The sequence below is a fragment of the Onychostoma macrolepis genome, chromosome 11 (assembly GCF_012432095.1).
Source record: "Onychostoma macrolepis isolate SWU-2019 chromosome 11, ASM1243209v1, whole genome shotgun sequence".
NCBI lineage: Eukaryota > Metazoa > Chordata > Actinopteri > Cypriniformes > Cyprinidae > Onychostoma > Onychostoma macrolepis.
Window position 1 is genome coordinate 5758171 of NC_081165.1, and position 27261 is coordinate 5785431.

General features: G+C 37.4%; 1 protein-coding gene across 6 annotated transcripts; it reads right to left on the bottom strand.

The window, feature by feature from the left end:
- Nucleotides 1–1875: 1875 nt before the first annotated feature.
- On the bottom strand, nucleotides 1876–25892 carry arfgap1 (ADP-ribosylation factor GTPase activating protein 1). Of its 6 annotated transcripts, XM_058791646.1 has the most exons (14): nucleotides 25609–25892; nucleotides 23691–23755; nucleotides 23508–23617; nucleotides 23231–23402; nucleotides 18746–18846; nucleotides 18574–18660; nucleotides 14965–15076; nucleotides 14822–14878; nucleotides 12227–12259; nucleotides 10573–10602; nucleotides 10182–10238; nucleotides 8986–9045; nucleotides 7034–7110; nucleotides 1876–3228 (listed from the first exon to the last, which is right to left on the bottom strand). In XM_058791646.1, the coding sequence occupies exons 2-14, from the start codon at nucleotides 23748–23750 to the stop codon at nucleotides 2982–2984; spliced, it is 1203 nt and encodes a 400-aa protein (XP_058647629.1). In that variant the 5' UTR covers nucleotides 23751–23755; nucleotides 25609–25892; the 3' UTR covers nucleotides 1876–2981. The 6 variants fall into 6 exon arrangements, with proteins under 6 accessions (XP_058647629.1, XP_058647632.1, XP_058647631.1 ...); XM_058791649.1 differs by lacking the exon at nucleotides 8986–9045 and having other exon boundaries at nucleotides 7034–7104; XM_058791648.1 differs by lacking the exon at nucleotides 8986–9045.
- Between the last annotated feature and the right edge of the window lie 1369 nt (nucleotides 25893–27261).

Here is a 27261-nt window from a genome sequence, read left to right on the forward strand (position 1 = left end):
TTGTTTTTATAGCCTTTTGTCCTGCAAGCAGTTGTTATGGATACAGCTTCAGCATTTCTCTGTTGTCATGGAAACCAATGAATATAACATCTACGTTTGTACACATAAGCCCTGTGCTGGACTCGGCATCCGTTTCCTCCAGCATCCTCACAACCCCACAGAGGAGAATGCATCAACGTCTGATTATAATATAACATTTCTATTCAGGATTTCTTTGGGAGTTGAACCCATGATCTTGGAATTGCAAGCTGCACACACTATTAAAACACTGAACATCAGATCATTTCTTACAAAACGTCAGTGTCTCTGAATTGTTATGAACATTACGTTCATTAAAAATTGTTGAATATATTTCTGGACATTTGTTAATGCAGGGTTTCCCAAACTGGGGCTTGTAAGCTAGCAAAACAATAAAAGCAATCCAAATAAAATACTAACTAAAAAGAAGTATTTTATTTGTTCACCTGCATGTCATGTTACCATTAATCAAAATCAGAAAACTGTGCAAACATGCAAATATGTTGTTCAAGTTAAATGACTGAAATACTGAAAAAGGTTCGGCTGCCAAAAAAGTTTGGGAAAAAACAGTTAATAATCTTAAGAGTAATTGCTCATTCAAAAATGTGATCATTCTATCATCATTTATTCAGCGTCACATCATTCCAAACCTGTGACTTTGCTAAAGTGAAATGTAGTTGAAATCGGTTGAAGGTTGTGGAGTGATTCAGTGCTTGTGGTAAAGGTGTGATGGTCTCAGCAGTTCGGAGAGAGGTTAGTAGCTCATTCTACCAGAGGGGAGCAGAGACGGTGAAGATTTTGGAAACACAGTGGAGGAACAAGGCGGCACTCGTTTAGTGACTCATATACTTGTAGGAATGTATTGAGGTGGTGTTCTTCCAGCGGAAGTCCTGCAAGTCGGCATCAAAACCTTAAATCTGAAGCCAGAGGAGCGAGTTTAGAGTTTAGTCCATGTTGGCTAATTGAGGACCAGACATGTTTCCACATTCTGGATCATCTGCAGAGGTTCAAGTTGTATTCAGGCCATGTCATAATTACAGTAATTTCAAGATAACGTGACACTTGACACGGAGCCGTCCGCATCCTCAGACTTGGAATTATGCATTTCTATGGCAACACTATCATCACCAAAGGTTTGCAAAACTCGTAATTACAACTTTAAAGTTGGTAATGTTCTGAGAGCCACAACTTGGACCGTGTGACAGCGGTACCACCTGATCACCACAGCTTCATTTAGGCACTACTTAGCCATTGATGGTGCCATAGAAATGCACAATTCAGAGTCTGAGGAGTAGAACGTCACGTTATTTCGAAAGTACAATAATTACGATGTGGTATGAACACAGCTTTAGTAGTGCTAGTTGGCTAATACAGTATTTGAATAGTCCAGTCTTGAAATGGACAAGGAGCTGAACTGCATATCCTGACAGGAACCCATGTACCCTTATGATCATGCACCAGCGAGGCTGTGTTTATGGAGAACAGGAGGGGACCAGACACTGATCCTTGAGGCACCTCATGTGACTCTGACATTCCTCTTTTTCAGTAGATCTGCCTGTGAGCAGGACATCATTATAACAGCCAAAGCCTTTGTTTATGGTCCATTTGAAAGTGTTTCAGTGAAGAGACTCCGGATTCCTTACTTTCCTCAAGCCTTCACTCTGCACTCACAGATGAATATCATGCAGTCACAGGACAGCCCAACCATCACATCACATCTGTCGTCGACACCATCTGTGATGAACCCAACGTTCAAAAACTACACAGAAAATATCTTCAGATGGAGAGTCCAGCTGTCAATTTATGACCTTCTCATCAACATCAGGTTCAAGTTACATATGAGACCAAGTTCAGAAATCAGGTGGTGTTTAAAGCTTTATTTACGATACTATTTAACTAGCAGAATATAGTGTAGCTCACCCATGTTCCTCAGACACAGCAGGCGTTGTTACAATTCAAACATACATAGCAGAGATGTTCTAGTCAGGAACATCCATGGAGCAGTAGAGGTCAATGAATTCATGAACACATGATGTGTGGATAACAGCAATATTCAATATCATAAGGGTGAACTTGACAATAATACAGAAAACAACCACCTTATTACTGAGGTAAGGAGAAACATCCCGTTTAGCCGAAATCACAAATAAACCAAAATAAATGAAAAACATGAATAAATAATGATGTTTGATGTCCAAGTCTTGAGTTTTACATGAAATCTTTGAGATAATTTGTTCTTTCATGTATTCCAAGAGCTCACGAACAGCATATTTCACATCTGGAATGACAATATGAACACGCAGCAGATATTACAGGAGGAAACCAACAAACAAACAAAATACATAACATGATTATAGATGCTCAACACTTAAAAAAAAAAAAGAGAATATTAATGATTTCCAAAAAAAGGCCATGAGGTGATGGATGATGAACTGGAGGATATTAACTAAAATCATGAAAAGCCCATGCGTCATGCTTCTACAGACGAACGTTTGGTTATGGTGATTACATTATTAACAGGAAGCCTGAACAATTTAGCTGATAAAAATGCTTTTTTTTTTTTTTTTTTTTTGATTAGGAATCTGTTTGACAGCTCATCATTTATACACATGTATAATGAACACATACATACAGTATAAAATAAAAAACCATGAACAAACAGGAGTCTGTCATGACACAGGAAAGCCACTGCGATCTGAAGGTTTATGATCTACGGACCACAAACAGCAGATGACATGCAGATTTCTGCTGGTGTCAAATTCACTATAATATCAAACATTATACTGTAATATGAAATATCTCCATCATGGACAGAGACATCAAAAAGATCTATAATCGACTTATTCTCAACAGAAACGGACAACGACAGGCGAAACGAGGGACACGTCCAGTCAGATGTGTGTTTGTGATGCGTGTTGTACAGGACAGGCCGATGAAAGCAAACACACAAACCCTCTGCTGGTCTACCAGCCGCTGTTGTCCCAAGAGTCCTCAGCTGCTTTCGACGTGCTCTTCTTGTCCTTGTCATCTCCAGCTTTCTCCCAGTCATTGTCCCAGGTGTCCCAGCTGTCTGCAGCACTATTCTTGTTGTTGGACTGAGCTTCTGAGCTCCTCTCTACAGAGTCGCTGCTGAGAGCTGTGTTACTACCGAAGGTTTCCCAGAAGTCGCGCTTAGGCCCCTGGTTCTGATATCCTTCTTCGTAACCAGAACTGAAATCAAACCAAACAACCGTGTCTTAATTTGTTTTTTTTTGATTGACGAGTATGAAATACTTTCAGAAATCTAATCATCACAATCCCACAGAAACAACATCCACAAAAAATAGAAGAGCACTGACGACTCATTAGTTTGATTGTCCTGAAGCATACGTGACACATTACAGAGTAAAACAAGATATTTAACTTGGGGAAAAAAATGTTGGTGACCTGACTGGATGATAAATGATTCTTGATGTCAAACACAGTAAGGGCCAGTTTTACAAAACAGGGCAAATTAGCGTGAGTGCGCAATTCCAAAACAGCGCCGATGGGAGGGGAAATTTCTGCGGGTGATTTACTAACAATGTGCAAACTAAAGAATACAGACGCGACATCTCATTTATATATCGACCAACGCAATATACCAAGCGCCGCGCAAATTAGCGTAGTTGCAAATAAAGAAGCCAAAAAATGAAGGTTTGCTAGAAGTTTTGATAGACCCGGTATTGCATGACTCCTAGCTGAGGGTTCCAAGATGTCTTTTATTTTCTGAAGCAAATTAAAAATAACATGGCTTGGCAAACAATACGTTTGGATAATGTATTCTTCTGGCATTCAAAATACTACGTGTGGAAAAAATCATCTCCCTTCTAGCACGCACACTCTGCTCTCTGCGGTGCCTCCTCCTAGCAACAATAATTGCAGCCATTTCAAGCGCAAAATAGTTTAAGACATGCTTTTTTGGGGGTGTTAAATATGGTGAAATAACCATTAACGTTTAATGGTTAAATAACGTTGCATGATTCATTTGAATACTCTCCTCCCATAACTTTTGTGTCTGAAAGGGAACTCCTACAAATGCATATTCAATAAGGACAGGCACAAAAATGACTATGTCCACACCTTTTCAGTGCTAATTCTTCACTGCGCGTCTTTAATAAAACCTGACATTACAGTTTTAACACCAAAAGACGGTTTGAGCTGGCGCAAGCTGATAGTAAAACTGGCCCTAAATGTGCTGCATTTATTTGATCACAGTAAGAACAGTAATATTGTGAAATATTACAATGTAAAATAGCTATTTTCTACGTGAACATCTGTTAAAAATGTAAATGATTGCTGTGATCAAAGTTGAATTTTCAGCATCACTGCTCTAGTCTTCAGAGTCACGATCCTTCAGAAATCATTCTAATATGCTGATTTGCTGCTCAAGAAACATTTTTGATTATCATCACTGTTGAACAGTTGAGCTGCTGAATATTTTTGGGATCACCAGAAATCACAGACACACATCCATCCGACACTAGGTGGCGCTATAATAAGGACTTTTGCATTTTGGTTGACAACTCTGCAATCGTAATCAAAATTATTTGTTTCTTCTGAATCCTTAACCCTCAAACAACAAAATCTATATCTCAAATTTCCAGTTGCATTGCATTGCATACTTAAAAAAAAAAAAAAGTTTAACTGTCAGTTTAACACGTTAACTTAAAGTTATGAAAAAATAACGCAATTAAAATATTTTAACGCAGTTAAATTATATTTCATACAGTTGACTGTTGACGCAGGGCAACAACTTCTTAAACAACTCCCTATGCCCTAAAATTCAAGATATTGGGGCAAAAACACTGCTGTATGAAGTTTTGTCTCATATTTATCACACATAATAAGCGATATCACACGAGCAGCGAGAGCAGTATCACATGAATGCTGCTTATGTCCGAATACCACGAGTGCAAATGTGATTTTACACATCAGTTCAGTAAATAAGAAGTTAATATTGTGTATATTTTAAACACAATATTGTCTGTTTTTACTCAGTTTTGCCAACAAGAGTATTACCTATAAAGCCACAGCAGAACTGTTGTGCTTCTCCGATCAACACAGCTGTTAAGTTTCTGAATGAATCTGCGGTTTTGAACGTATTGTGTGAACCAATGATTCAAAGGCCCATTCATAAAGTGAGTCGTTTGCTTCATTCCTGAACGAATCAGCCGTTTGAACATATCGATTGAAAGACATTTACCGCCACCTGCTGGCAGTTTTATTTTCTTATTTAGAGTATTATTCAATTTTTTTTTTAAAAAGGAAAAAAAAACAAGATTTATAGTGGGCCGTTGTAGTCTAAACGTAGTCTAATAAATTTTATGTTGAATCAAATAAAATAATTATTTCTAAAGATACTATTTGTAATGTCTATTTAATACTTTCTCATTTAACACAAAAATAGCATTAAATAATCTTTTGGGGGCATTTTCACAGCCAAATAGATTAATTAATCGACATATAATGTAATTAATTAGATTAAAAATGTTTAATTGACTGATAGCCCTAAAAAAACATTTTCAAACTCCTCCTAGGCTGTTTGTCTGATCTTCAACCAAACACTACGCAAAGCAGCTATAGACTATGATGGCAAAAAGATGTCAAAAGAATTGTGAAATGTCAAAACATTGTGAAAATATTAGCAAATTGCCTGGCATTATGCATTTAAACTGGCCCAAGACTAAACTAAACGATACTTGTTATACATACACCACAGGACATCCATGCCCAGTTGAGACAAACTGTGTTTAATGGTCACATTAGGGCAAATTATAGCATATTCTTCAAATATTACTCAGATACTCAAACGAACATGGCTGCCAGCATCCAATCAAATTTCAGCAGGTTATAACGTCAAATCTGAATAGCCAACTGTTATGAAACATGGCAGACACTTAGAAGGTGGCTCGATTAAGCTGTGTATTAAATTTTATGAAATCAGTCAGAAGGTGGTGCTAGAAGACATTTTTGGTAATAACTTGGTAATAACAAGTAATAACTAGTTAAGATCAAATTCATGTTTATTCTGATTCCTTCCAAATCAGTTGATGTTTCACTATTCTTGTGTGAAAACTTTGCCACCATTTCCAGGTTCTGAAAAACCTACTTTTTCGAACTTGCTCTAGGACATTTGTCTGATCTGCACAAAACTGGGTACCACCCTTCTCCTGACAAAAACTATCAGAAAAATTTCGATTTGTTTTACTGTTGCAGAGATACAGGCTGATGCGTTTGTGAGTGTGGCGCATAATGACTAATTGAAGTTTCATGAACTTCTGATCCTCAGGGCACTAACAGCAATTTTTAAAATCAGCCATTTATAATCAACAGGATTCAGAGACGAAGGCTGTCATACTAATGTTGTCCGCAGGCTAACAAATCTTTATAGATCTCAGTTTAAATCTGTGTCAATGATTCCAAAGATTGACTTGTAGTGAATTGCAGAAATATCATTGTAGTTGCATTAAGTTTAATAGTCAAACCTAAGTCTAATCAGTTTGCAAAGAACTCTGTAATATCCAAATACTTTTATTTTTATATACCCTAATAATACTGAAAACATTTGTCAAGTTGCCAGACATGACCGAATGTACTGATGTCCAGTTAAAATGGAGACAATATTATTTGTCTGTTATAATACAGATCATAGAACAATACTTCCATACAAAGATGTTTAAAGAATCGTATTACATTTGAAGAGCGACGTGGCCATCATATTGTCTGCATGAGCCATTTGTGCTGGGACCTGATAATGACTGCTAGCAGATATATTTCAAAATTGAAAATATAACATTTTAAATGTTTTTACAGTCAGTTTTGTTTAGTTTGCTGAATAAAAGTTACATTTTTTTAAGATGCTGTATTGTACTTTTCCCCATAAATGTATGTTCAAAAATCATGAAGTAATAATAACGTATTCCCTTCCTAAATTCATAAGACCTCAAAGAATTCTCTTCATATAATTAACATTACTGAATAAACCGGTAATTACCCATCATCAGCGGCCTCTTGTTTCCCACCGAAGAAAGATGTCATGTCCTTCCAGCCTTTAGTGCCTGCACCCTGAACCTGCACAAACACACAGCGCCTCAACACCACTGACCCCGAACAATTCAACCACGGAAAACCAGCTGAACAAGATTTAAGACCCCTTCACCCCACCTCATAATCAAACGCACAGGAAGACATAAACTACCAATAACGACACGGTAAATGCAAGTGACTTTATTGATTTAATCTCACTTTAGTTCCCAGTGTTAGTGCTGCTGACCTGGACTCTCTTCAGTTCAACATAAGGAGCGTGTGTCATTAGTTTATTAGTTTGTTCACATTTGTGACCCGTGCTGGCAAAATGAGTTGGAATGTGCAGGGTCTAATTTTGAGCTACTGGCAAAAGAAGTTAAAAATGTCAGTTTTGGTCGAATTTGAGGTTTTCACAAAACTGAGTTCCTTAAGCCCTCTTCTAGCAATCCCAAAACTCCAAATAATAATTAAACATCTAAAATGATCTTTATTTGTACATTTTCTGAGGAGTACCTTTTTCTCTGCTCGCTGCTGCGGCTTCTCACCACAAGTTGTAGGTCTATTGTTGCAAAGCACAAGCTTTGTGAATGTTCATACTGATTTCTCGATGACATGAGTCCAAACCAGTGAAATATGATTTTCAAACCCATGCTGATGAAAACAAAACGATGGTGCTGATTGACATTTGCAAAGCGTGTACATAAGATGCACCTTTCCAAGAGCGTGCGATCTCCCTATAAAGTACATTATTGTGAAATATGTCTTGGCGAGACTCACACAAACATAATCTGTTATGTCTTACATGAACTTTGAATTAATGGTTGGGGAAAAATCTGATGTGTAACGTTATATTAGATTCAGGCATTACAGTAGGTCTTAAGGTAGACCTGTCTCAATGTTAAACATACATTAAAAGAAAAGACAGAATCACTCGCTTCTCTTGATTAAACTACTGTTGATTTGCATCTTTGTTCTGTTGCTTGGCGATTTTGCTTCGGAATCTTCAGAAAAATTTAACTCGATTTTTCTCAAAATCAATTCTGCTGACTCTATCACCTTCAAACAGCTGTAGCTCAGTCATTTTTTGTCCGATTCCAACAAGTCATAAATCATTTAAGGTATTTTAATGGAGAATGTGAAAATAAATCAAATCAAAATCGTTTTTGAAAATTTGCTCATTTTGCCAGCACGGGTCACATTTGCATTTCATTCAACTCATTCATTATCAGTGTGAACAGGCCAATGGATTATTTTTTTTTTGAAAGGGAAAGGGCCTTTAAGTTATTTTGTTAAAAAGCAGTGATGTATTACTGTAAACATGACATGATTTTATTTTTAAAGACCCCATGAAACAGTTTGCTTTCTTAAGTTCTCATCTTTCCTATTAAACAGTAAGTTTGGGCAGAACATAACGGGGCGGCTCATTCTTCAGAGCATGAGACAAAAAAACTAATTAGAGTCAGCAATATTTCAGTCTGTTATTCCAGAAGAGAGATACTGTACATATGAAAAGTGTTTATCTGCTAGAACTAGGAGCACAGAGAGCTGTAATCTGGATTGTTTGTTTGTGTTTAACGCCATTCAAGCTTTTATGGCTATTTTCATGGCGAGAAATATTATGGCTTAACTATATCATGTTTTTATCATTTATTTTTGCTAAAAACTCCAAAGTAATCTGGATTGTCATGGGGTCCTTAACACAAGCATCCATGGCTACTGACTGAGTCTTCTCATGATTACATAAGCTCTTTTATGTCTAAATCATCATACTCACCACCATAATCACAATGGCAGCAGAAAAAGAGAAAGAAAAGTGAGTTGAAACACAGAAAGAGCACAAGGATTTCTCTCTGCTCCCAATCAGCTGACGTGGGTCACTGCATCACATCAGACGATCGGGAGCAGCCGGCAGCCTCGTACCTTTGTGGCCAGACCAGTGATGCCGACGGCCATTTCATCAAACAACTTTCCCTCCTTCACCTACATGAGTCAGAGCAGTGTTAGAGAGCAGTGGACATCAGACTGAAACACGCTTCAGACTCGCCTCTATGTCGTCTAACATTTGCACTGATCAGCAACAGAAGAACTAGCTTCATGATGGCATCTGTAGGCAGTTCATTCAGTGAGATCCACTGCTGATGCTGAACCTCACATAGAAATATTTCACCACAAAAAAAATCAGATAAACATATATGTATAAGGCTACAATTTTTGACAGTTTATGCAGAATATCACTCTCATGATTGCAATGCCATAACAGAATGAGACGGAGGTCAAACTAACACTCCTGATTATTGTACTTGTTAGTGTATTTGGATGCAAAGCTCACAGTGAGCAGTCACTGGCACATATTACCCTCACAGCAAGCATTTTGAGACAAATACTTTTTGAGGAATTCATAACTTTAATCTTAAGACTAAATTATTTATACAGAGGCAACTCACCACATGTATGATATACTCTACCATCCAAAAGTTTGCCGTCAGTAAGATTAATTTTAAAAGCAATTCAGCAAGACTGCATTCAATTGATCAAAAATTACAGTAAAGACATTTATAATGTTACAAAAAGATTTCTATTATAAGTAAATGCTGCTTTTTTTAAACATTCTATTAACCAAAGAAAACCTAAAAACAAAATGTGTGATGGTTTCCACAAAAACTGTTTTACATTGATAATAATCAGAAATGTTTCTTGAGCAGCAAATCAGCATATTAGAATGATTTCTGAAGATCACGTGACACTGAAGACTGGAGTAATGATGCTGAAAATTCAGCTTTGATCACAGAAATCAATTACAGTTGAAAAGATATTCACACAGAAAACATTTATCTGAATTATCTATTTTTCATCAACTAAATGCAGCCTTGGTGAAAAGAGACTTCTTTCAAAAACATTTATAAAAATCTTACCTGCCCTAAACTTCTGAATGTTAGCATGAATATTTTTAAACCTAGATAAATTTACTCGTGTACAAAATTAGTTTTATCTAAATGTAGAAAATGTACTTTGGCATGATGAAAATGTTTCTGCGTCTCTCATTTACTGGCAGCGCTGTGAGAAACACTCACTCCTAACTAGACTAGTTAAATACTAGTAACAAACATGCTGGTTACCTTCTCCTGTGTGGGCTTGATAACACTGTCATTTAACGTCTGTCCCAATTCAGCAGCCTGAGAGAGAACACACGGGTGAACACACACTCACACAAAATGGTGTATTTCACACACACACAAATAAAACCTGATGAAAACATGAGTCACAGCACATGCATGACAGACCATCAACACTGTGTGAGGAGGCATGATCTGTCAGATGACCTTCAAATGGACTGCAATGGGAGTTTTTATTAGCTGCAGTGAATGGCGGGAATCAAGTGAAGTTATGATATACATACTGAAAACAAGCAGCATCTGCACACTGAACGCTTCTCACATGTCGAGCATCTGACTCAGTGTTCTCACACACACAGAAACACACATGCGTGCAGCATGCGGTGAGTGTTACCGGCTCAGGCGGTGGTTTATAGCCCCGTAACTTCATCCACGGCAGCAGCGGCAGAGACAGAATAAAGCAGCGTATATAAACTACAGACAGCAGAGGTCTTACTGCTGGACTTCAGGGAACAGTTCAGCCAAAAATGAGAGCTTGCTGAAAATGTGCTTCCCCTCAGGTCATCCAAGATTAGGATGTATTTGTTTCTTCACATCAGATTTGGAGAAATTCAGTATTCCATCTCTTGCTCAGCAATCTATCCTATGCAGTGAATGGGTGCCGTCAGAATGAGAGTCCAAACAGCTGATAAAACATCACAATAATCCACACCACTCCAGTCCATCAGTTAACATCTTGAGAAGACAAAAGCTGAAACAAATCCATCAAGATGTTTTAAACCATGACCTCTGGCTAAAATGAGTCCATAACCCATCGTAACACTTCCTCCAATGAAATGTTTTTATCAGTTGTTTGGACTCTCATTCTGACGGCACCCATTCACTGCAGAGGATCCATTGCATCTTGGATGACCTGAGGGTGAGCACAATTTCATTTTTGAGTGAACTATACCTTTAATATGGTCTTCTGTGAACAGCGTTCCTCACATCACAATCACCACTTTTCATTTAGATTATGATAGTTTAGTTCAGTATTTTCTAGAGGTGCAGCCCATGTGTTTGTTGTATATATCAGCCCGTGTGTGCCTGCATTCACACACACACTAGTTCTTCAGCGTCTCACAATTGGTGTGTGTGCTTATCTTTAATAAGATTCAATAATCAATATCAGTTTGTTAAAGTGAAGATGGATCAAATAGCAGACCTGCCAACCTTGGAAAAATTTATTTGAGTACCATCAGTGTCACGGGACGGTGTTTAGTGTTATCAAAAGACCCGGTACTTCGGTACCAAGTCGGTACTAAAAAAAATGAAAACATCACGGTACCAGGTTTTTTTTAAGTACAGGTGGTCCTGAGTACCCGGTCAACCCGGTTCTTGACGCTTACGGCCCTATGATTTCCGCGATGCAGAAAACGCGGACGGAATCTCGGAATCCAGTTATAAAAACGGAATTTACAGTTTAGCACGGAATGTCACGGAATTTGTCAAAGTTTGGATGAATTAATCAAAAGTAGGTCATTACACTTAAATCAAATCGCGACATGGACTAGTATCTGTAAATATTAAGCCGCAAAAGTCGATTCAGATATGAATCTTGCATGTTCTGGGAGTCTCAATGAATGGCAGAGACGGTGTTTTACTACACACACTGAAGCGCACGTGACACTCGCAGTGATTTCAGCATCTGCCGTCTCAATGAGGACATAAATACATAAACAACATCTACAGAACTGCTCTGAGAGTCACTTCACGAGCATTTTACCGTTTCATTTGAGTAAAACCAGCGTCATATCATATAGCTACACACAGAAATGTAAAGGTATTCACAGCAACCCGTCAAAATAAAAGTTTATCTTTAAGACATTGTGCCAGAAATATATTACTATTATTTAGTAGAATGTATGTGATACTATTATAAATATAAAAAAATTATATTTATTTTTAAAGAAATAATCACACAATATTTCTTCCATATTTTAATTTTAATATTAATCCCCTTTATTTACCAAAAAAATAAAATGCGTGTTCACACTGATGAGACGTACCTTCAGAGTTGCTTGGTTGGCCAATTTTGTAGTCTGTTAAGGACAGAAGATGAAAAAGTGTCTTTATAATCACAATCCCATTAGTTATTATACATGAGCAGCTGACACATACATAAAGTCACAAAAATCATTCATCACAATTAATCATTAAACAGTTCAGCTTGAAGTGGTCGTGTTGTGTAGTGAATACACAGGGTTTTTCCTGGCTCAAACTGAGGCAGAGGTGGTATCCTCCTGATCATGTGCACACAGACTTTAACAGGTGGTAACAAACACTTTTTACATGCAACATATTTTAGGTGTTCTAATAATTACATAACTGAAGAAAATAATAATTATCAAGTTACATTTTACAAAAACAAACATGTTGAACATTAAATTAAATAAAGCATAACAGCTAAAAGTTATGACCTTCTTGATCCACAATTTAAAGGGTTAGTTCACCCAAAAATTTAAATTAGCCCATGCTTTACTCACCCTCAAGGCATCATAGGTGTATATGACTTTCTTCTTTCAGACAAATCCAATTGGAGTTATATTAAAAATTGTCCTTACTCTTCCAAGCTTTATAATGGCAGTGGTTGGGTGTTTCTGTTCAACAGTCCAAAAGAAGTCAAACAAAGTGCATCCATCCATAAAAAAAACATTCCTTACACAGCTTCGGGGGTGAATAAAGGCCTCCTGTAGCGAATCGATGCATTTTTGTAAGAAAATATTCATATTTAAAACATTATAAACACTTCTCTCACTTCTAACGGTCATATGATTAGTGCTCAGGATGATTAGTGACGAACACGGAGGCACAGAGGAGAGAGCAAAACAAAACGCCGATCACAAATTAGAAGTACAAAACGAGGATTTGTAAAGAAAAATGTCAGATGATTTCAATATAAGCCAAGAGGAGACTGGTTTTCCTTTGCTAAAGTCAGGAAACTTTGCTTCCTTTGCTCCTGTGATCTCATCCGCTGGGAACGGCTTGCACATATGACAGCTAGAATAAGTGAGGAAAAAGTGTTTATAACCTTTTAAATCGGGATATTTTTCTTGCAAAAATGCATTGATTCGCTACAGGAGGCCTTTATTCACCCCCAGAGCCGTGTGAGGCATGTTTTTATTATGGATGGATGTGCTTTATTTCACTTCTTTGGGACTATTGAGCAGAAACACCCAACCAATGCCATTATAAAGCTTGGAAGAGCAAGGATAATTTTTAATACAATTTTGACTGGATTCGTCTGAAAGAAGAAAGTCATATACACCTAGGATGCCTTGAGGGTGAGGAGAGGATGGGCTAATTTTAATTTTGGGTGAACTAACCCTTTAAGAGTGAGATTTACGACAAATTATAAATGAAAAGGTTTTATTATTTTTGGACAAAATGCTGCACAATTCTTTGAGAAACAGAAATGTGTCAAATAACAAAACTAAACTGAAATTTTATGGCCCATTAAAAAAAAAAAAAAAAAAAAAAATCTTCATATAAACAAACTGAGGTTTTACCAGTGCTCTTTCAATTTAAAATTAGAGGCAGCCACTGCATTTTAATCACGATCCAAACAAAGATATATGCAAACATGTATGCAGCATGAGGAGTTTTTAATCTAAATTAGATTGTATAATTTCGAAATTTGAAGCAAAAACAGGATGGTCAGATTGTAGTTTTGTGAATCTATACTACATAAAACATATTTGAATGAAACAGAAACAGCAGATACGCTCAATGAGTAGCAAATTTACTCTCTGCCATCAGGTGGCGCTTATGGAACAGCAGCAATACAGCGTTTCCTTGGTTACAGCTGTAAACAAAGCAGCACTCTGCTTATGAACACTACTTTATGCATTATACATTCACGGAGGCAAAATGAAAAAAATAAATAAATAAAACATCTATACATTCATATAAATCCTTCCCCCAGTTGTATCCCAATTTGTTTAACATCTCAACCGATTTGAATTGTCACATATTGTTATCGGTTTTCAACCTAGTAATGGAAGCTCGTCATCAGAATGAGAGTGCGGGTTATGATCGCGCGATATGAGTGACATATGAGCATCGAATGAGCTTCCTCCGAGTCAGAACAGCGATCGCGAAAGAGAAAATATACCGAGACAGTGCTGGAAGCTACTAATGTTCATCACATTGCATAATTCAGTGGAAAATGAACAGAAATTATAATTCTGTCTAAAGAAATGTAAAGTGAATGTGTGTAAAGATATCAGTATTTCTTCTAATGTGCACACTTTTGAACTAAAAGCCCTAATGGACGCTGTTCAGTGATGCTTGCACGTGACTGTCTGCCTGAGTTTCGCAACATCCAGAGGCGGCACAAAATTTGACGGAGACAGCCGACTCATAATTCTCTATGCAGGAAAAACCCATCTGTATACCGTTTGACAGACACAACACACAGAGGAGCCACATTATTAACACCAGCTTTGGTGTCTCACTGATTCATAAAACATATTCAGGGCAGGAATATTCCTGATCTAGCAACTCAGATCGGCAGCTGCTGTCCTCCTTCACTAGCAGGTTTAGTGGTGTGATGAAAGCTAGGTGAACAGTTGGTCTGTGTGTGTGTGCAGCAATGTACTTACACTGTCTTTAGCGACCGACGCAAACTTACTGGCTCCAACGGTAAAGGTGCTCCAGCCCTGAAACACACACAAGACAGACAACATTAACGATGAAAGACGGACAGACCTTTGTTATTTCAAAGCTGCTGCTGCTGCTGTTTTACCGAGTAGATGGAAGACATGGCGTTGTTCATGAAGTCTTCATCTTTCTTGGGCGGGTTGGGAGTGTTTCCAAATCCCACATATCGATTCTCCTGCGCACCGGACGCTCCAGCACTGAAACACCACAAAATCACAACAATATTCACACATAATAACAGACCACAGCCATTTACACACATGAAATAATACGATCGTACAGACGCGTGATGTCGACACTTGCTGGGGTGAGGGGCCATTCCCATCCCTATCTAGAGCTTTCTGTTTATTTGACTGTCAACATAGAAGACATAAGCTTTTTGGTCATGTGACTGCAATAAAGCTGCTCGATTATCGCCCCCCCCAAAAAAAATCATTATCACAACCATTTTAGTCAATACTGAGATACATACAAGTATATACAAATTTATACAGCAGTTATTTCTGGTCCTCGAATCTGATTGTCTGATAAGAGTGCGATATTAGAGTGATAACACAGCACCTCCAACCGCTTCACCGTTTGTATCACTCCGCTTGCCGTATTTCTCACAGCGAGTGTCATGGCGGATGCCCAAATCCACTATAATTTAAGAATAACACTGTTTTTGTGTCACAGAATGTAGTTTCAAGTAGGGATGCACTGATACCGATATTGGGGTTGGGGGAGTTAGGGGGTGTGCCCGAAGCGTGAATCCGTATTCAGGAAGGCACGGAAAACAAATAGCAATTGCTAACGGTTGCCTAAAATTTCACTTACCACATGAACAGAGTAAGGAGAGATGAGTGAGGACGATGGCGAATGATTGGCAGATCCTGAGCACCACTGACAATCTAATCTTGTAAAATGTGTGGTAAGTACTGCCACTCCATAGTAGGGGTGGGACAATAAATCGATATGGCGATATATCGCGATTCTTCTCAGTGCGATACGATAATCGATATCTGGCGCCAAATATCGATATTTTAATTATTATAATAAGGTGCTCTAAATAGGTTTTCCTGTTCACAGCTCTAAAAATGCGTGAAAATCGCGGCCGCGCCATTTCCAGCTTGTATCCAAAAGCACTCTGTGCAACCATGAACCACGTTCTCTATGAAGATGGGCAAGCGCGAGGAACCGAAGGATAAACAGATTTCCAGCCACTGTATTAGCTTTATTGCTATATATATATATATATATATATATATATATATATATATATATATATATATATATATATATATATATATATATATATATATATATATATATATATACACATATACACACAGTATGTGTTTATGGAGATAAAACTAGCTGCCCCAGAACAGCTATCAGCGTGGACCATAGGCACCGATCACGTTGTTATTGCAGAGCGCATATTCAGTTCATGAGTATCCTAACCTGTCCGCTCGGATCGCGGGTGGATTTCCCTCACTATGAGAGAGAGAGAGCGCCGCCGGTGCGTCCAGTTTTATGGGAACAACACTGGCTCCTCTCTCTCAGATATTACAAGTGTGCGTTATGCAGTGTGAACAGTGGGCACCGACCAGCAGAAACATAAATCTGCATCTATGGCATGGTGTCAGAGACGTAATGCAGCGCAGAAGTGTGCAATGTGTTTTTGCCGCGCATCTACATTTGAAATAACGAACCTGAGCATGCAAAAGATGTGAACGGCTATTTCTTGGTGTGGGGCTCCGTTTTTATGATGAGAGTAGAAAGGTTGAGAAAGCACTCCAGGTAAATTTTGAAATGCACCAGGTTTATATTATATCGATCTATCTATCTATCTAGTTTTTTTCTGTTTGATAAGCACATTGAGTCACACAGATAAAATGTGTTTGTTTACACACAGAGAAAAAGAAAAGTGTAAGCTTTTAATAAGTACAAGAATAAACTGATTAATTTAGCCTACCCAACATGTTAAAATTGATTTACATAACTTTTTTTTTCTGTTTTCTAACAGTTTGGACTTGAAAGAATAAAGAAACCTTTTCACAGGCATTTTGTTAGACGGATATCGTGATGTATCATTATAGGATTTTCTAGAAATATATCGATTATCGCAGAATCGCTGTATGGTGATATTATCGTTATCGTGAGCCATGTATCGTGATTATATCGTATCGTGAGGTACCCTACGATTCCCACCCCTACTCCATAGTATAAACAGAGTATGTGCGATCGCAAATCTCGAAAGTGAAGGTGAAACTAAAAAGCGATCGTGCATTCAAAAGCAGTTCAATGCCAGGTATAATAGCGATTCCCTCATGCCTGCAGTTTTATATACAGTATAATTACCCAATGATATAACTGCAAATATTGAAATATATATTTTCCTCCCTTCTTGTATTTATTCCCTTTAGGGGTTCCGTCATTTTCTTTCCGAACATGGTATTGAGATGTGGCGGAATGCCGGGGGTTGGGATCACGATGCCAGCTCAACATCGTGATGTCTATCAGCCATCGGCGATGGACGATGGCATCGTCTATCGGCCCAACCCTACCCGATACCAAACGCCGATACCACACAGCATGTAATAAGTGCCATATTCAGACAAAGAAACACAGCTGAATATTACCTACAGCCGAATAACAGCCGTGCCGATATACAGCCATATCTCACGTCTACGAGTGTGATATTGCTTATATAACAATTTTTCACTGGTGAAAAATCATGCATTTATTAACCTTTTAAAACAAGCTTGCTGTTTTAAGCATATTGTTTTGTTGGTTAGTTTGGCCCACATTAGATTTTTAAACCACAATTTATTTCTTGAAAATTTGTCACATTTTCTCATTTAGTGTCATGAATGTGACACACATGTTTTGTAAAGGTTCAGGGTCAAAAATGTCGTCCATTAGTTTCCATGCAATTTATCAAAAATCAACACTTAAGGAGGAGCTGGGAGCTGGGTTTCTGCAGACCAGTCATGTTCTTTCACACCGACTCAATCAATCATTTTTTTAACCTTGCCTTATACACAGAGGTATTGTCATGTTAGAATAGAAAAGGGTCCTGTCCAAACTATTGCTATAAAATTAGAAGCACACAATTGCCTAGACTATAATTATATGCTTAAACATTAAGATTTGTACTCATGGATATTACTAAAGTAGTCAAACCTGTTCATTAGAAGGGGGTGTCCCAATACTTTTGACAATATAGTGTATACACACACACACACACAAACATAAATAATATAAAAAAATAGGTGAAAATAAGTGTTGCAGTGCACTTCCTGAAAACTACAAAACATTTATTATATAAAAATAACACAGAAAAAATAAATTAGACCAAACAACGGGTAAAAACACACAGCTGAATTTATAACAGAAAAAAATAACTAAAAATAAAATTAAGTCAATCATCCAGCCCTAGTCTAGAACTAGCATCTCTTCAAGGACTAGAAATCAATAAGATCCAAATCCACTAGCAACAATTATCCTTGTTTTCAATATTTTCGTATTTAATAAAAATGTTCTCTTTATGTTTTTTTTTTTTGCTAATGATATAATCAATATGACAATGATTGAAGTCGTCTCAGCGTTCAGTATGTCTCTTTGAATCTACACTCTGCTTGGTCAGTGGGGACCTTCTGACTTCAAACATCTGAATGTAATGATGGATGAGTGAAACACACAAACTCACTTCTGATAGGAGTTGACATCATCAGTCAGCCAGTCCTCAAACGCCTTATCAGAGTGAGTGTGATTCTGTCCCGCAGCGGCACTGGACCTACAACGACAGCATTGCATGTGTCACCAACAGCATCGTCATTCATCGTGTGCTCTTTCAGATGCAGTGAAGGGATGGCTGGTACCGGTGGGCGGCGCTCAGGCCGCTTTTGGCCTGTGGAGGAGTCCAGTTCCTGGCAGGCGAGTTCTCGATCGTCCACTCCTTCCCTTCAGCCAGCGTCGCCACCTTCAACACACAGAACACCAAACTACTGCAGAATACTGTCATGTGTACAAGCAGCTAGCAATCAAACAGACCTTCAGCACACAAAATTTGTTCACAACAATCACAATCACTTCAGTCCAGTTAGAGAGGCAGATCTTATACCCTTACGATATCCGAAAGCTTAAAACTCGTCTTGAAAAAGGAAGTTGTTAACAAGTGTCTAAAAGGTACTACAGCATAGTATGTGTTGCACAACATACTGGTACTAAAAAGGTATCGCGATACCCTACTTTTAAATACGGTACGATTCTGCATTTTACTAGTAACGGTACTTTAAGAATGTGTTTCAATAAGAGCCGTATTTCCTGGGTTGCATCGTCATGTGACAGCAGGACAGTGTGTGTGCGGCGCTCTGCTTCCACTCCCTGCATATACCCTAGCTGTACTAAACTTTATATATATCTGCGCAGACTGCTTAAACTTAATGACAATTTAAGAGTGAATAATAAACATGCATGAATGAGAAAATACAGCATGGGACTGGATTTTTTTGTGGGCGGAGTCTATCTGGTGGCAGAAAATGAGTTTTAAAATCTATGGAAGCCATGGAATAAAAGAATAAAAAAGGTAAATTTGAGTTTATATTTTCTGACTTTGTTCTCGCAATTCTGATATTATATCTCGCAATTCTGATAAGGAAAACAACTCGCCATTCTCTCTTTTCCTCTCGGCTCAGAATCATGAGTTTATATCAGTGGCTTTCAAACCTGTCCTGAAGGCACCCCTGCCCTGCACATTTTGTATGTCTCCCTTCTTAGACACACCCAAATCAGGTCTTGCAGTCTCTAGAAATGAGCTGATGATTTGAATCAGGTGTGTTAGATGAAGGAGACATGCAAAATGTGCAGTGCAAGGGTGCCTCCAGGACAGGTTTGAAAACCACTGGTTTATATCCCTGACTTCTGGCTTTTTTCCTCAGAATTGACAAAGTCGCTATTGCGGAATTAAATCGAGTTATAAAGTCCGATCTAGGAATTATAAACTTGCATGTGCGAGAAAAAAAAAATATATATTATTGTGAAATAAATGTTATGTAAAATGTTAATAGTAATAGTTTTATTATTTCATGCTGTAACTATAGGGCTAATACTCCCCTATGAAATGCATGTGAATATTATGTAGACCTATTTTTTAAATCAATTTATTTACTTTTTAACGGCATGCCAGCATCAAGGCTATTTTCATGGCGATCTCTGAATAAATTATACAAGGTATACAATTAACAAAAGACATTTCAGTTGTACACTAGACAAAAATTCTAAACTACATTCAGGTGATACATTTTTAAATAGTTCAGTTAGACACACATCTGAATAAAACCATTGTCTATTTACATTAAAAACAGTACAATCCAATAAAACGTTTCACAGACATTTTATTTTTTAAATCAAATTCATGCTTTAAAAGTAGAGTAATCATAGCAGTTTTCATCGATGTAACACAAGTGACATAACTGACGTCTACTCCAAATTGGTCTATTCAGATCTCTTTCAGGAGTTATTGTGCTTCAATGGTCAAATACAGTTGGGGATATTCAAACCTGTAACCACGGCTTACCATTGAGAGGTTTAAGACTCTATTTTCTGAATCTGACATTTCTGGTGTTCTTGATGGCTCTTGTGATGTAAATGCAGATTTTGATATATTCAATTCCACATGTTCCTCTATCTTAAACTCTATAGCCCTGTTAAGGGTTAAGTGTGGTAAGACCAGATCTCAACCTTGATATTACAGCCAGAGTGTTCTTTTTCCATTTGTCCACTAGGTGGCATTGTTCCATGTTTTCATCTTTTCCAGAGCAGAGTCAGGTACAGGTGTGGAGTGTTACCTGTGATTGTCGTTTGGGCTTAAAAGACGGAGATTCAGAGAGCGGTGGAGGTTCTGGACTGTGGTCACGTACATCTTCCCTCTCTAGTCCTGGATTGTTTTCTTTTTGATTTCTTTCTTTATACTTATTTTGATTTATTTTTGATTAAATGTTTATTTGTTAAATTTAGTCTCGTGTGTGGCCTCCCCTTTTTTGTAATGTTACGTCAACGGCGTGCAATGATTTGTTAATTTTTTTTTGTTGTTCAGAAAACTAACAATATTAGAATGCAGATTGTGCTAGGTTCTTTTGACTGTTCAGCTACTAATTGCACATCTGTGATATTTGATCAATCAATCTTTTATCAGAGATAATTGATCAGTTGAAACCTACAAATTGCTGCTGTGATATCATCCCATTCAACATTATTTAACAGGCCTTTGAGATTATTGGCCCAAGCCTATTGACATTAGGTAATAAAAATCTTACATCAGAAGTAGTTCCTGCAAGTTTTAAACATGCTATTGTAGAGCCCCTCTTGAAAAGTTCAAACTTGGATCCGAGTGTTTTATCAATTTATCGTCCCATTTCAAAATTACCATTTTTATCTAAAGTTTTAGAAAAGTCCGTTTTAAATCAAGTACAGGCTTTTCTAGCTCAAAATGACATCTTTGAAATGTTTCAATCTGGATTTAAATTATACCACAGCACAGAGACGGCCCTGCTCAAAGTATTAAATGATATTTTTATTTTTAATGACTTTGGTGAGTCTAGTCTTACTAGATCAAAGTGCATCATTCGATACAATTGATCACAATATCCTTATTACTCGCCTTCAAAAGACTGCAGGTATTCGAGGCATGGCTCGAGTGGTTCAGATAATTTCTTTCTATTAGAACTTTTTGTGTTAATATCGGTCAATTTTATTCCAAATCTGCTCCATTGAGTTGTGGTGTTCTCCAAGGTTCAATTCTTGGTCCAATCTTGTTCTTACTGTATATGCTGCCCTTGGGTTCTATTTTTCAAAGACATTGAGTCTCTTTTCATTGTTTTGCTGACGATACTCAAGATGTATCTACCTTTACCGAAACAGGATAAAAGGTCAATTACATCTCTTCTAAATTGTGTGCATGAAGTTAAATTATGGATGTCAGCATTTTTTTTTTTTAATTTAAATTAAAGTAGGCCTGAGATCATTTGAAACTGAAATCAGTTCTCTCTGATTTGGGGAACTTGGGTCCTTTCTGTAAATTTACAGTGAAGAATCTTGGGGTTCAGTTTGATGTCTCTCTTAAATTTGATAAACAGAACAACTGGGTGGTTAACTCTTGTTTCTTTCATTTGAGATGAATAGCTAAGGTAAATTTTGGCAAAAGGCCATTTTGAACAGCTTCTTCATGCCTTTATTTTTGTAAGACTGGACTACTGTAATTCCTTGAATTAAAAATGTGAGTCAATCACTGTTAACTCGCTTACAGTTTAATTCATACAGTTAAGACTATGCGGTGCTTTATTTTTACATTTTGATTACTTTATTCAATTTCTGTATTATCTCTTGCTTGAATGCTACTGTTAAATAGACCTACTTTACCTAAAAACACAGTTTATTTCATTTCCATGTGTCTGTTGTATTGTATCTGTCCTTTTGTTTGTGGCTTGCATCTATGTTCTTATTATTAACAACAAAGATAAAATAACAACAATGACTATATCATGATATAAATTGTTATCGTGAAATAAAATTACTCACATCATGGAAATAAGATTTTGGTCATATCTCACATTCCTAGTGCATGCTCTCAAATGTAAGTCAAAAGATTTATTTTGTGACATGAATGGGCCAACTGAGGTCAATAATAACTGTCTAATTTGGCTTTATCCTTTCAGCTAACTTACCAATGTTGCAAAGATCTATATTGTAGGCATGGTAGTTGCTCACCATAGTCCTGTTTAGTGGCACTGGCGTGTGATTGCTGTCTATGCAGGGTCAGAGAGTTCTTGGATTTCATCAAAAATATCTTAATTTTTATTCTGAAGATGAATGATGGTCTTATGGGTTTGGAACGACATGAGGGTGAGTAATTAATGACAGAATTTTTGGGAGAACTAACCCTTTAACATTACCATGTTTATGTAAGAAACAGCTTCACAAACAGTCTTTTTGACTATACAGTATTATTTCTGTCTTACAGTCATTCGTATTATCACAGAAATACTGGGATGAAAGTTTATAGTTCGGATATAAACATTGATGTCTATGGTTGCGATCAAAATAGAGCAAATCCCCTACAGATACTTGAAAAATGTGCTTAAGTACAGTAACGAAGTAAAACTACACACCATTTGCACACCATTTTGTAAATAATGGTTTCAAATAAAGAAATGTTGCAATTAAAATAATTCATAATTAAAATGAAAAAAGATTGAAATAATTTTTGGATTAGAGTAGTTAGAGTTTTTCAACTGATGAATCAATGAAACAGTCATCAGATCGATGGATGATGAAAATAATCTGTTCCTGGTGTCGGCGCGGCTCACCTTGTCTCTGAAGAGCGCGGCGGCTTTGCTGTTGTATTTCTCCTGCAGGCTCCAGCTGGGGTCATAGTTGTCCTGCAGCTCCAGGAACATACGGAACTTACTGTTTCCTCCCACCTTCATCTTCTCCAGCTCCAAGTCCTTCCACTTGTCCATCGAAACAGACCGTACAAAGCTATGAAGAGAAAACTCACAAATGAATGAATCACACTTGAGATTTTTCAGATATACTTCAGATGCACCTAAATCAACCGCTGCAGTGAGACAAACGGAGTCTGACCTGAGGTGGACGCCGAGGCCTCTGTGTTTGCCCGAACACTCCAGACAGATCCAGATCCCATACGTCACGCTGACCCACTGCGGGTTAAAGGCGCCGCACTCGAAACACACCTGACACACAAACACGCCATGCGTTAAACACACCGCATGAGAGAGAGGATGAGGAGCTGATGAAGACACTCACATTGTTCTCATCTTCAGTCCGGACCTCCTTCAGCACACGCCTGGTTCTGGGACTCGCCATCCGCCCTGAAACACACGGTGGACAACAGCACATTCAATTATTCAATTAACAGATAACAACTGATTTACTTCTAGTATATGAAGCTAAGATTAAGATCATCATGCCTTCAACATGTATTTTTCAAATATGTTTTATGCAATGATCTTGAGACTTTGACATATTATGAAAAAGAAAATTATATAGAATTTGTAAAAACATTTTTTTTTTTTAAACTTAGTTAAATTTAAATATATGTTACAAAAACTTGTATCCATTTTTTTTTTAAATATATAACGTATTGCCGTCACTAATGAAACTACTACAGCATCTGTGAAGAGCTTGAGTGTGAAGACACAAAGAAAACTCAAATTGGACTTCATTTGTGAAAAGAATATCTCTATTATAAAGCGTAATTCTCTGTCATGCTTTAATTTGGTCAAATTATGCAAAAAGTGTCTGTCTGTATTTAGGACAAATAAACTGCTCTCTGTAAAAAAAAGTGCCATTTTTAACCAAAAAAAAAAAAAAAAAAGTTTCAAATGTCATTTCCATCACAGAATGTGACTAATCAGAGCATCTGAAATGCTAAGTGTATGTCTGCGGTTAAATATATTAGTAAGTAAATGAAATAAACACTTGTCACACTCTCACTAGCTTTTTTAACCCATTTAATCCAACAAGTAAAGAGGGTTTTCATTTATAAAGCTCTAAAAATGTTACTGACTGGTGTTTTAGAGCATTTCCTGCAAATATGTACAAAATGAAGGGTCTCGATTAAATATGTGCAGTGTCACATGATTATTGCAAATTGTCACATGACCAGAGCAGTTTACCTCCTGTTTGCACCTTGAGCAGATGATGACTGCATCAAAGCCCCGAAACAAAAGGCTAGTAAAGTATGTTAACATAAAGATACGACAAATATATTTGGTGCACGTTATCTTTAAGGTGTCTAGCATTAACATGCAAATTCACAATTACTTAGTTTTGTTGAGTATGGTCACATAAATCCAATTACAGCTATTATTAAAGGCTACACTAAAATGTTACACTGACAAAGTTACAGTGAATATTGCACTAAATTCAAATGTTACAACTTAAGTTACAATACTGATGTTGTAATACTTGTAGCACTAATATAACAACTTTATGATATATGTTACAATAAAGTAACAATTTTGAAATACGTAGATTTTTGTTTGTTTGTTTGTTTTTTCCCTTGTCTTTTATCTCAGTATTCCTATCAGTGTTGTACAAGGGTTTTTTTTATGCATAATAGTAACCTTAGAATGTGACCAAACAGAGTTTATAATAGCTGGGCCTCATGAGATATATAACTATCTTGATGACTGCAGAAATATGTTAATTCAGGAGACACATTATCCCACCAGTTACAATTGTGACCGACCGTAAAACAGATTTTTTTTCACACACTTTTAAATAAAAAATAAATAAATAAAAATATTCAAAAAGTAATTGTATTGCAAAGAGTTACCAATAATGACACATCATTTGAATATTTTCATGTCTGGGAAAAATGTGGGATTAAACAGGTTAATGTCCCTATAGCAGAAGAGAAACATAAACACACCCTTCTACAGAGATGATTCCTCAATCACACCGTGATGGCACTGAGATACTGAATGATCAACACAGAGGTGTATAATATTTACATGTGGAACTTCCATGAATGACAGAAGCCCAGGATCACAGAGCTTTAGTTAGTGTGCTGAAGTCCTGTGATCAGAGAAGTGATGTAAATGGAGAAATGAAACACCGCCTGCTCTCGACTGACAGCCACTGATATGTCAATAACACGATCAGATTAATGTGATCAATCACCGAGCGCGATGATTTAACGCGTCTGTCTTAACGTTACCTGCTGGGTTTGTGTTCGGCTCGGAGGATGATTTTGAGGAGGAGGATGATGATGATGGTCTCTCTTTACGCAGATCTCATTTACTCATGAAAAGTCACGTCAAGCGATTTCCATCCGAGACGAAGCGTTTCGATCATCGGTTGATTTCTAACGTTTAACGCGTTAAATCACCGGTCGATCCGACTCGCCTGACCATTGATCACTGCTGCGCTGGCAGACAGCGGCATTCTGGGACATCCGCGCTGCGTCACGCCTGCGTCATCGGCGTGCGTCGTGACGCCAGCGTCTGTGAGCCCCTGCCGGAAGAGAGGCGGAGTAGCATAATAATCAGTTTTGTTATGGAAATATTTGGTATCTTGCAGAGGTGGAAAGTAACGAATTTCATTTACTCGCGTTACTGTAATTGAGTAGCTTTTTTGTGTACTTCTAATTTTTAAAGTAATTTTTAAAATCTGTAATTTTACTTTTACTTGAGTATATTTTGTTTGAAGTATTGTACTTCGCTACATTTTAAAACACATTAATTACTAAGTTAAAAAAAAAAAAAAATCGCTCCCTGGAAACTACTGCAGTAAATAATGGGCAAGAGAACAAACTGGCGCTAAAATCAGAAGAAAGATGCAGACGGACAAGACAGGCGTTATGGTGCAGATCCAGCTGAAAACCAAACCCCGTCGTATTCGGCTGAAGTTGAACTCGAACCCCTGGTCATATTTAAGCTCTATTATGCACTGTAAACTGTGTTTGCCTAGGGAGACCAAACTAGCAGCTTATAAAATCTCGACACCCTTCATGTAGAGCAGGGGTCTTCAACTAAAACGGCTCGAGGTCCAGTAATGAACCCTCCCCACCAGCCGAGGTCCGAACAATTATATATAAAAAACAATTGATGGTTTTTGCCAGGCCAGGTATCTTCAGGATATTTAAGCTTAAATTCAAGACTTTTAAAGACCTTTTTTTTTTAAGACCTGCACAAAAAAATACAAATAAATAAAAAATTAAATGACTGTAAAAAGCACAATTTACTGTTCAGATGCAGGTTTTCACAAAAACAATCAAGTATTATATTAATTAAATAACATAAATATATTTTACTGCCTTAATTGTTTACATTTTATAACACATCTTCTTGTTGATCCACCAGTTCACATTTACAACTCTGCGTGTTTGCTTAAAAACATGGATTGATTTTCACATTGGCCTTTGACAACAGCAGACTGTACGGGCTGATTGAAAATGGAAAATCATTCTCTTCCAGCAGGTGGCGCTTTGGGAATGGCAGCAGTACACAAAGCCCAAGAGACAGACTCCACAAAGCAGCGAAGCAGATGACTTTGAAACGTGCAGCACTCATATTTATTCAATGAATGGCGCAATTCTTGTCTTTCAGTCCCCACATTTAACACCTCCTGAAATCATAATTAAGACTTTCTTGTAACATTTAAGATTTTTAAGGACCCGTCAAATTTCCTAATTTTTGAAAATGCCATTGCTTTTCACCCACTGAACGTTTCATCTGTCTGCGCGCAGCAGGCAGCTCTGCTCTCGTCACTGCACGCACGACTGCACCCAAACGGCTCTAGAGCTGACCTTGATCTGCTAGATATAAATTTGATGTACTAGAAATTAGCGTTTGGTATTTATTTAATTATG

Bases quoted from the DNA above. Each gene is read 5' to 3' on its own strand.
- arfgap1 (XM_058791646.1), bottom strand. From the start codon at position 23,750: ATGGCGAGTCCCAGAACCAGGCGTGTGCTGAAGGAGGTCCGGACTGAA. The intron at 14,879-14,964 runs GTAAAACAGCAG...TGTGTGTTTCAG, and splicing joins CCATGTCTTCCATCTACTCG to GGCTGGAGCACCTTTACCGT. The intron at 9,046-10,181 runs GTAACCAGCATG...TGACTCATGTAG, and splicing joins TCAAGCCCACACAGGAGAAG to GTGAAGGAGGGAAAGTTGTT.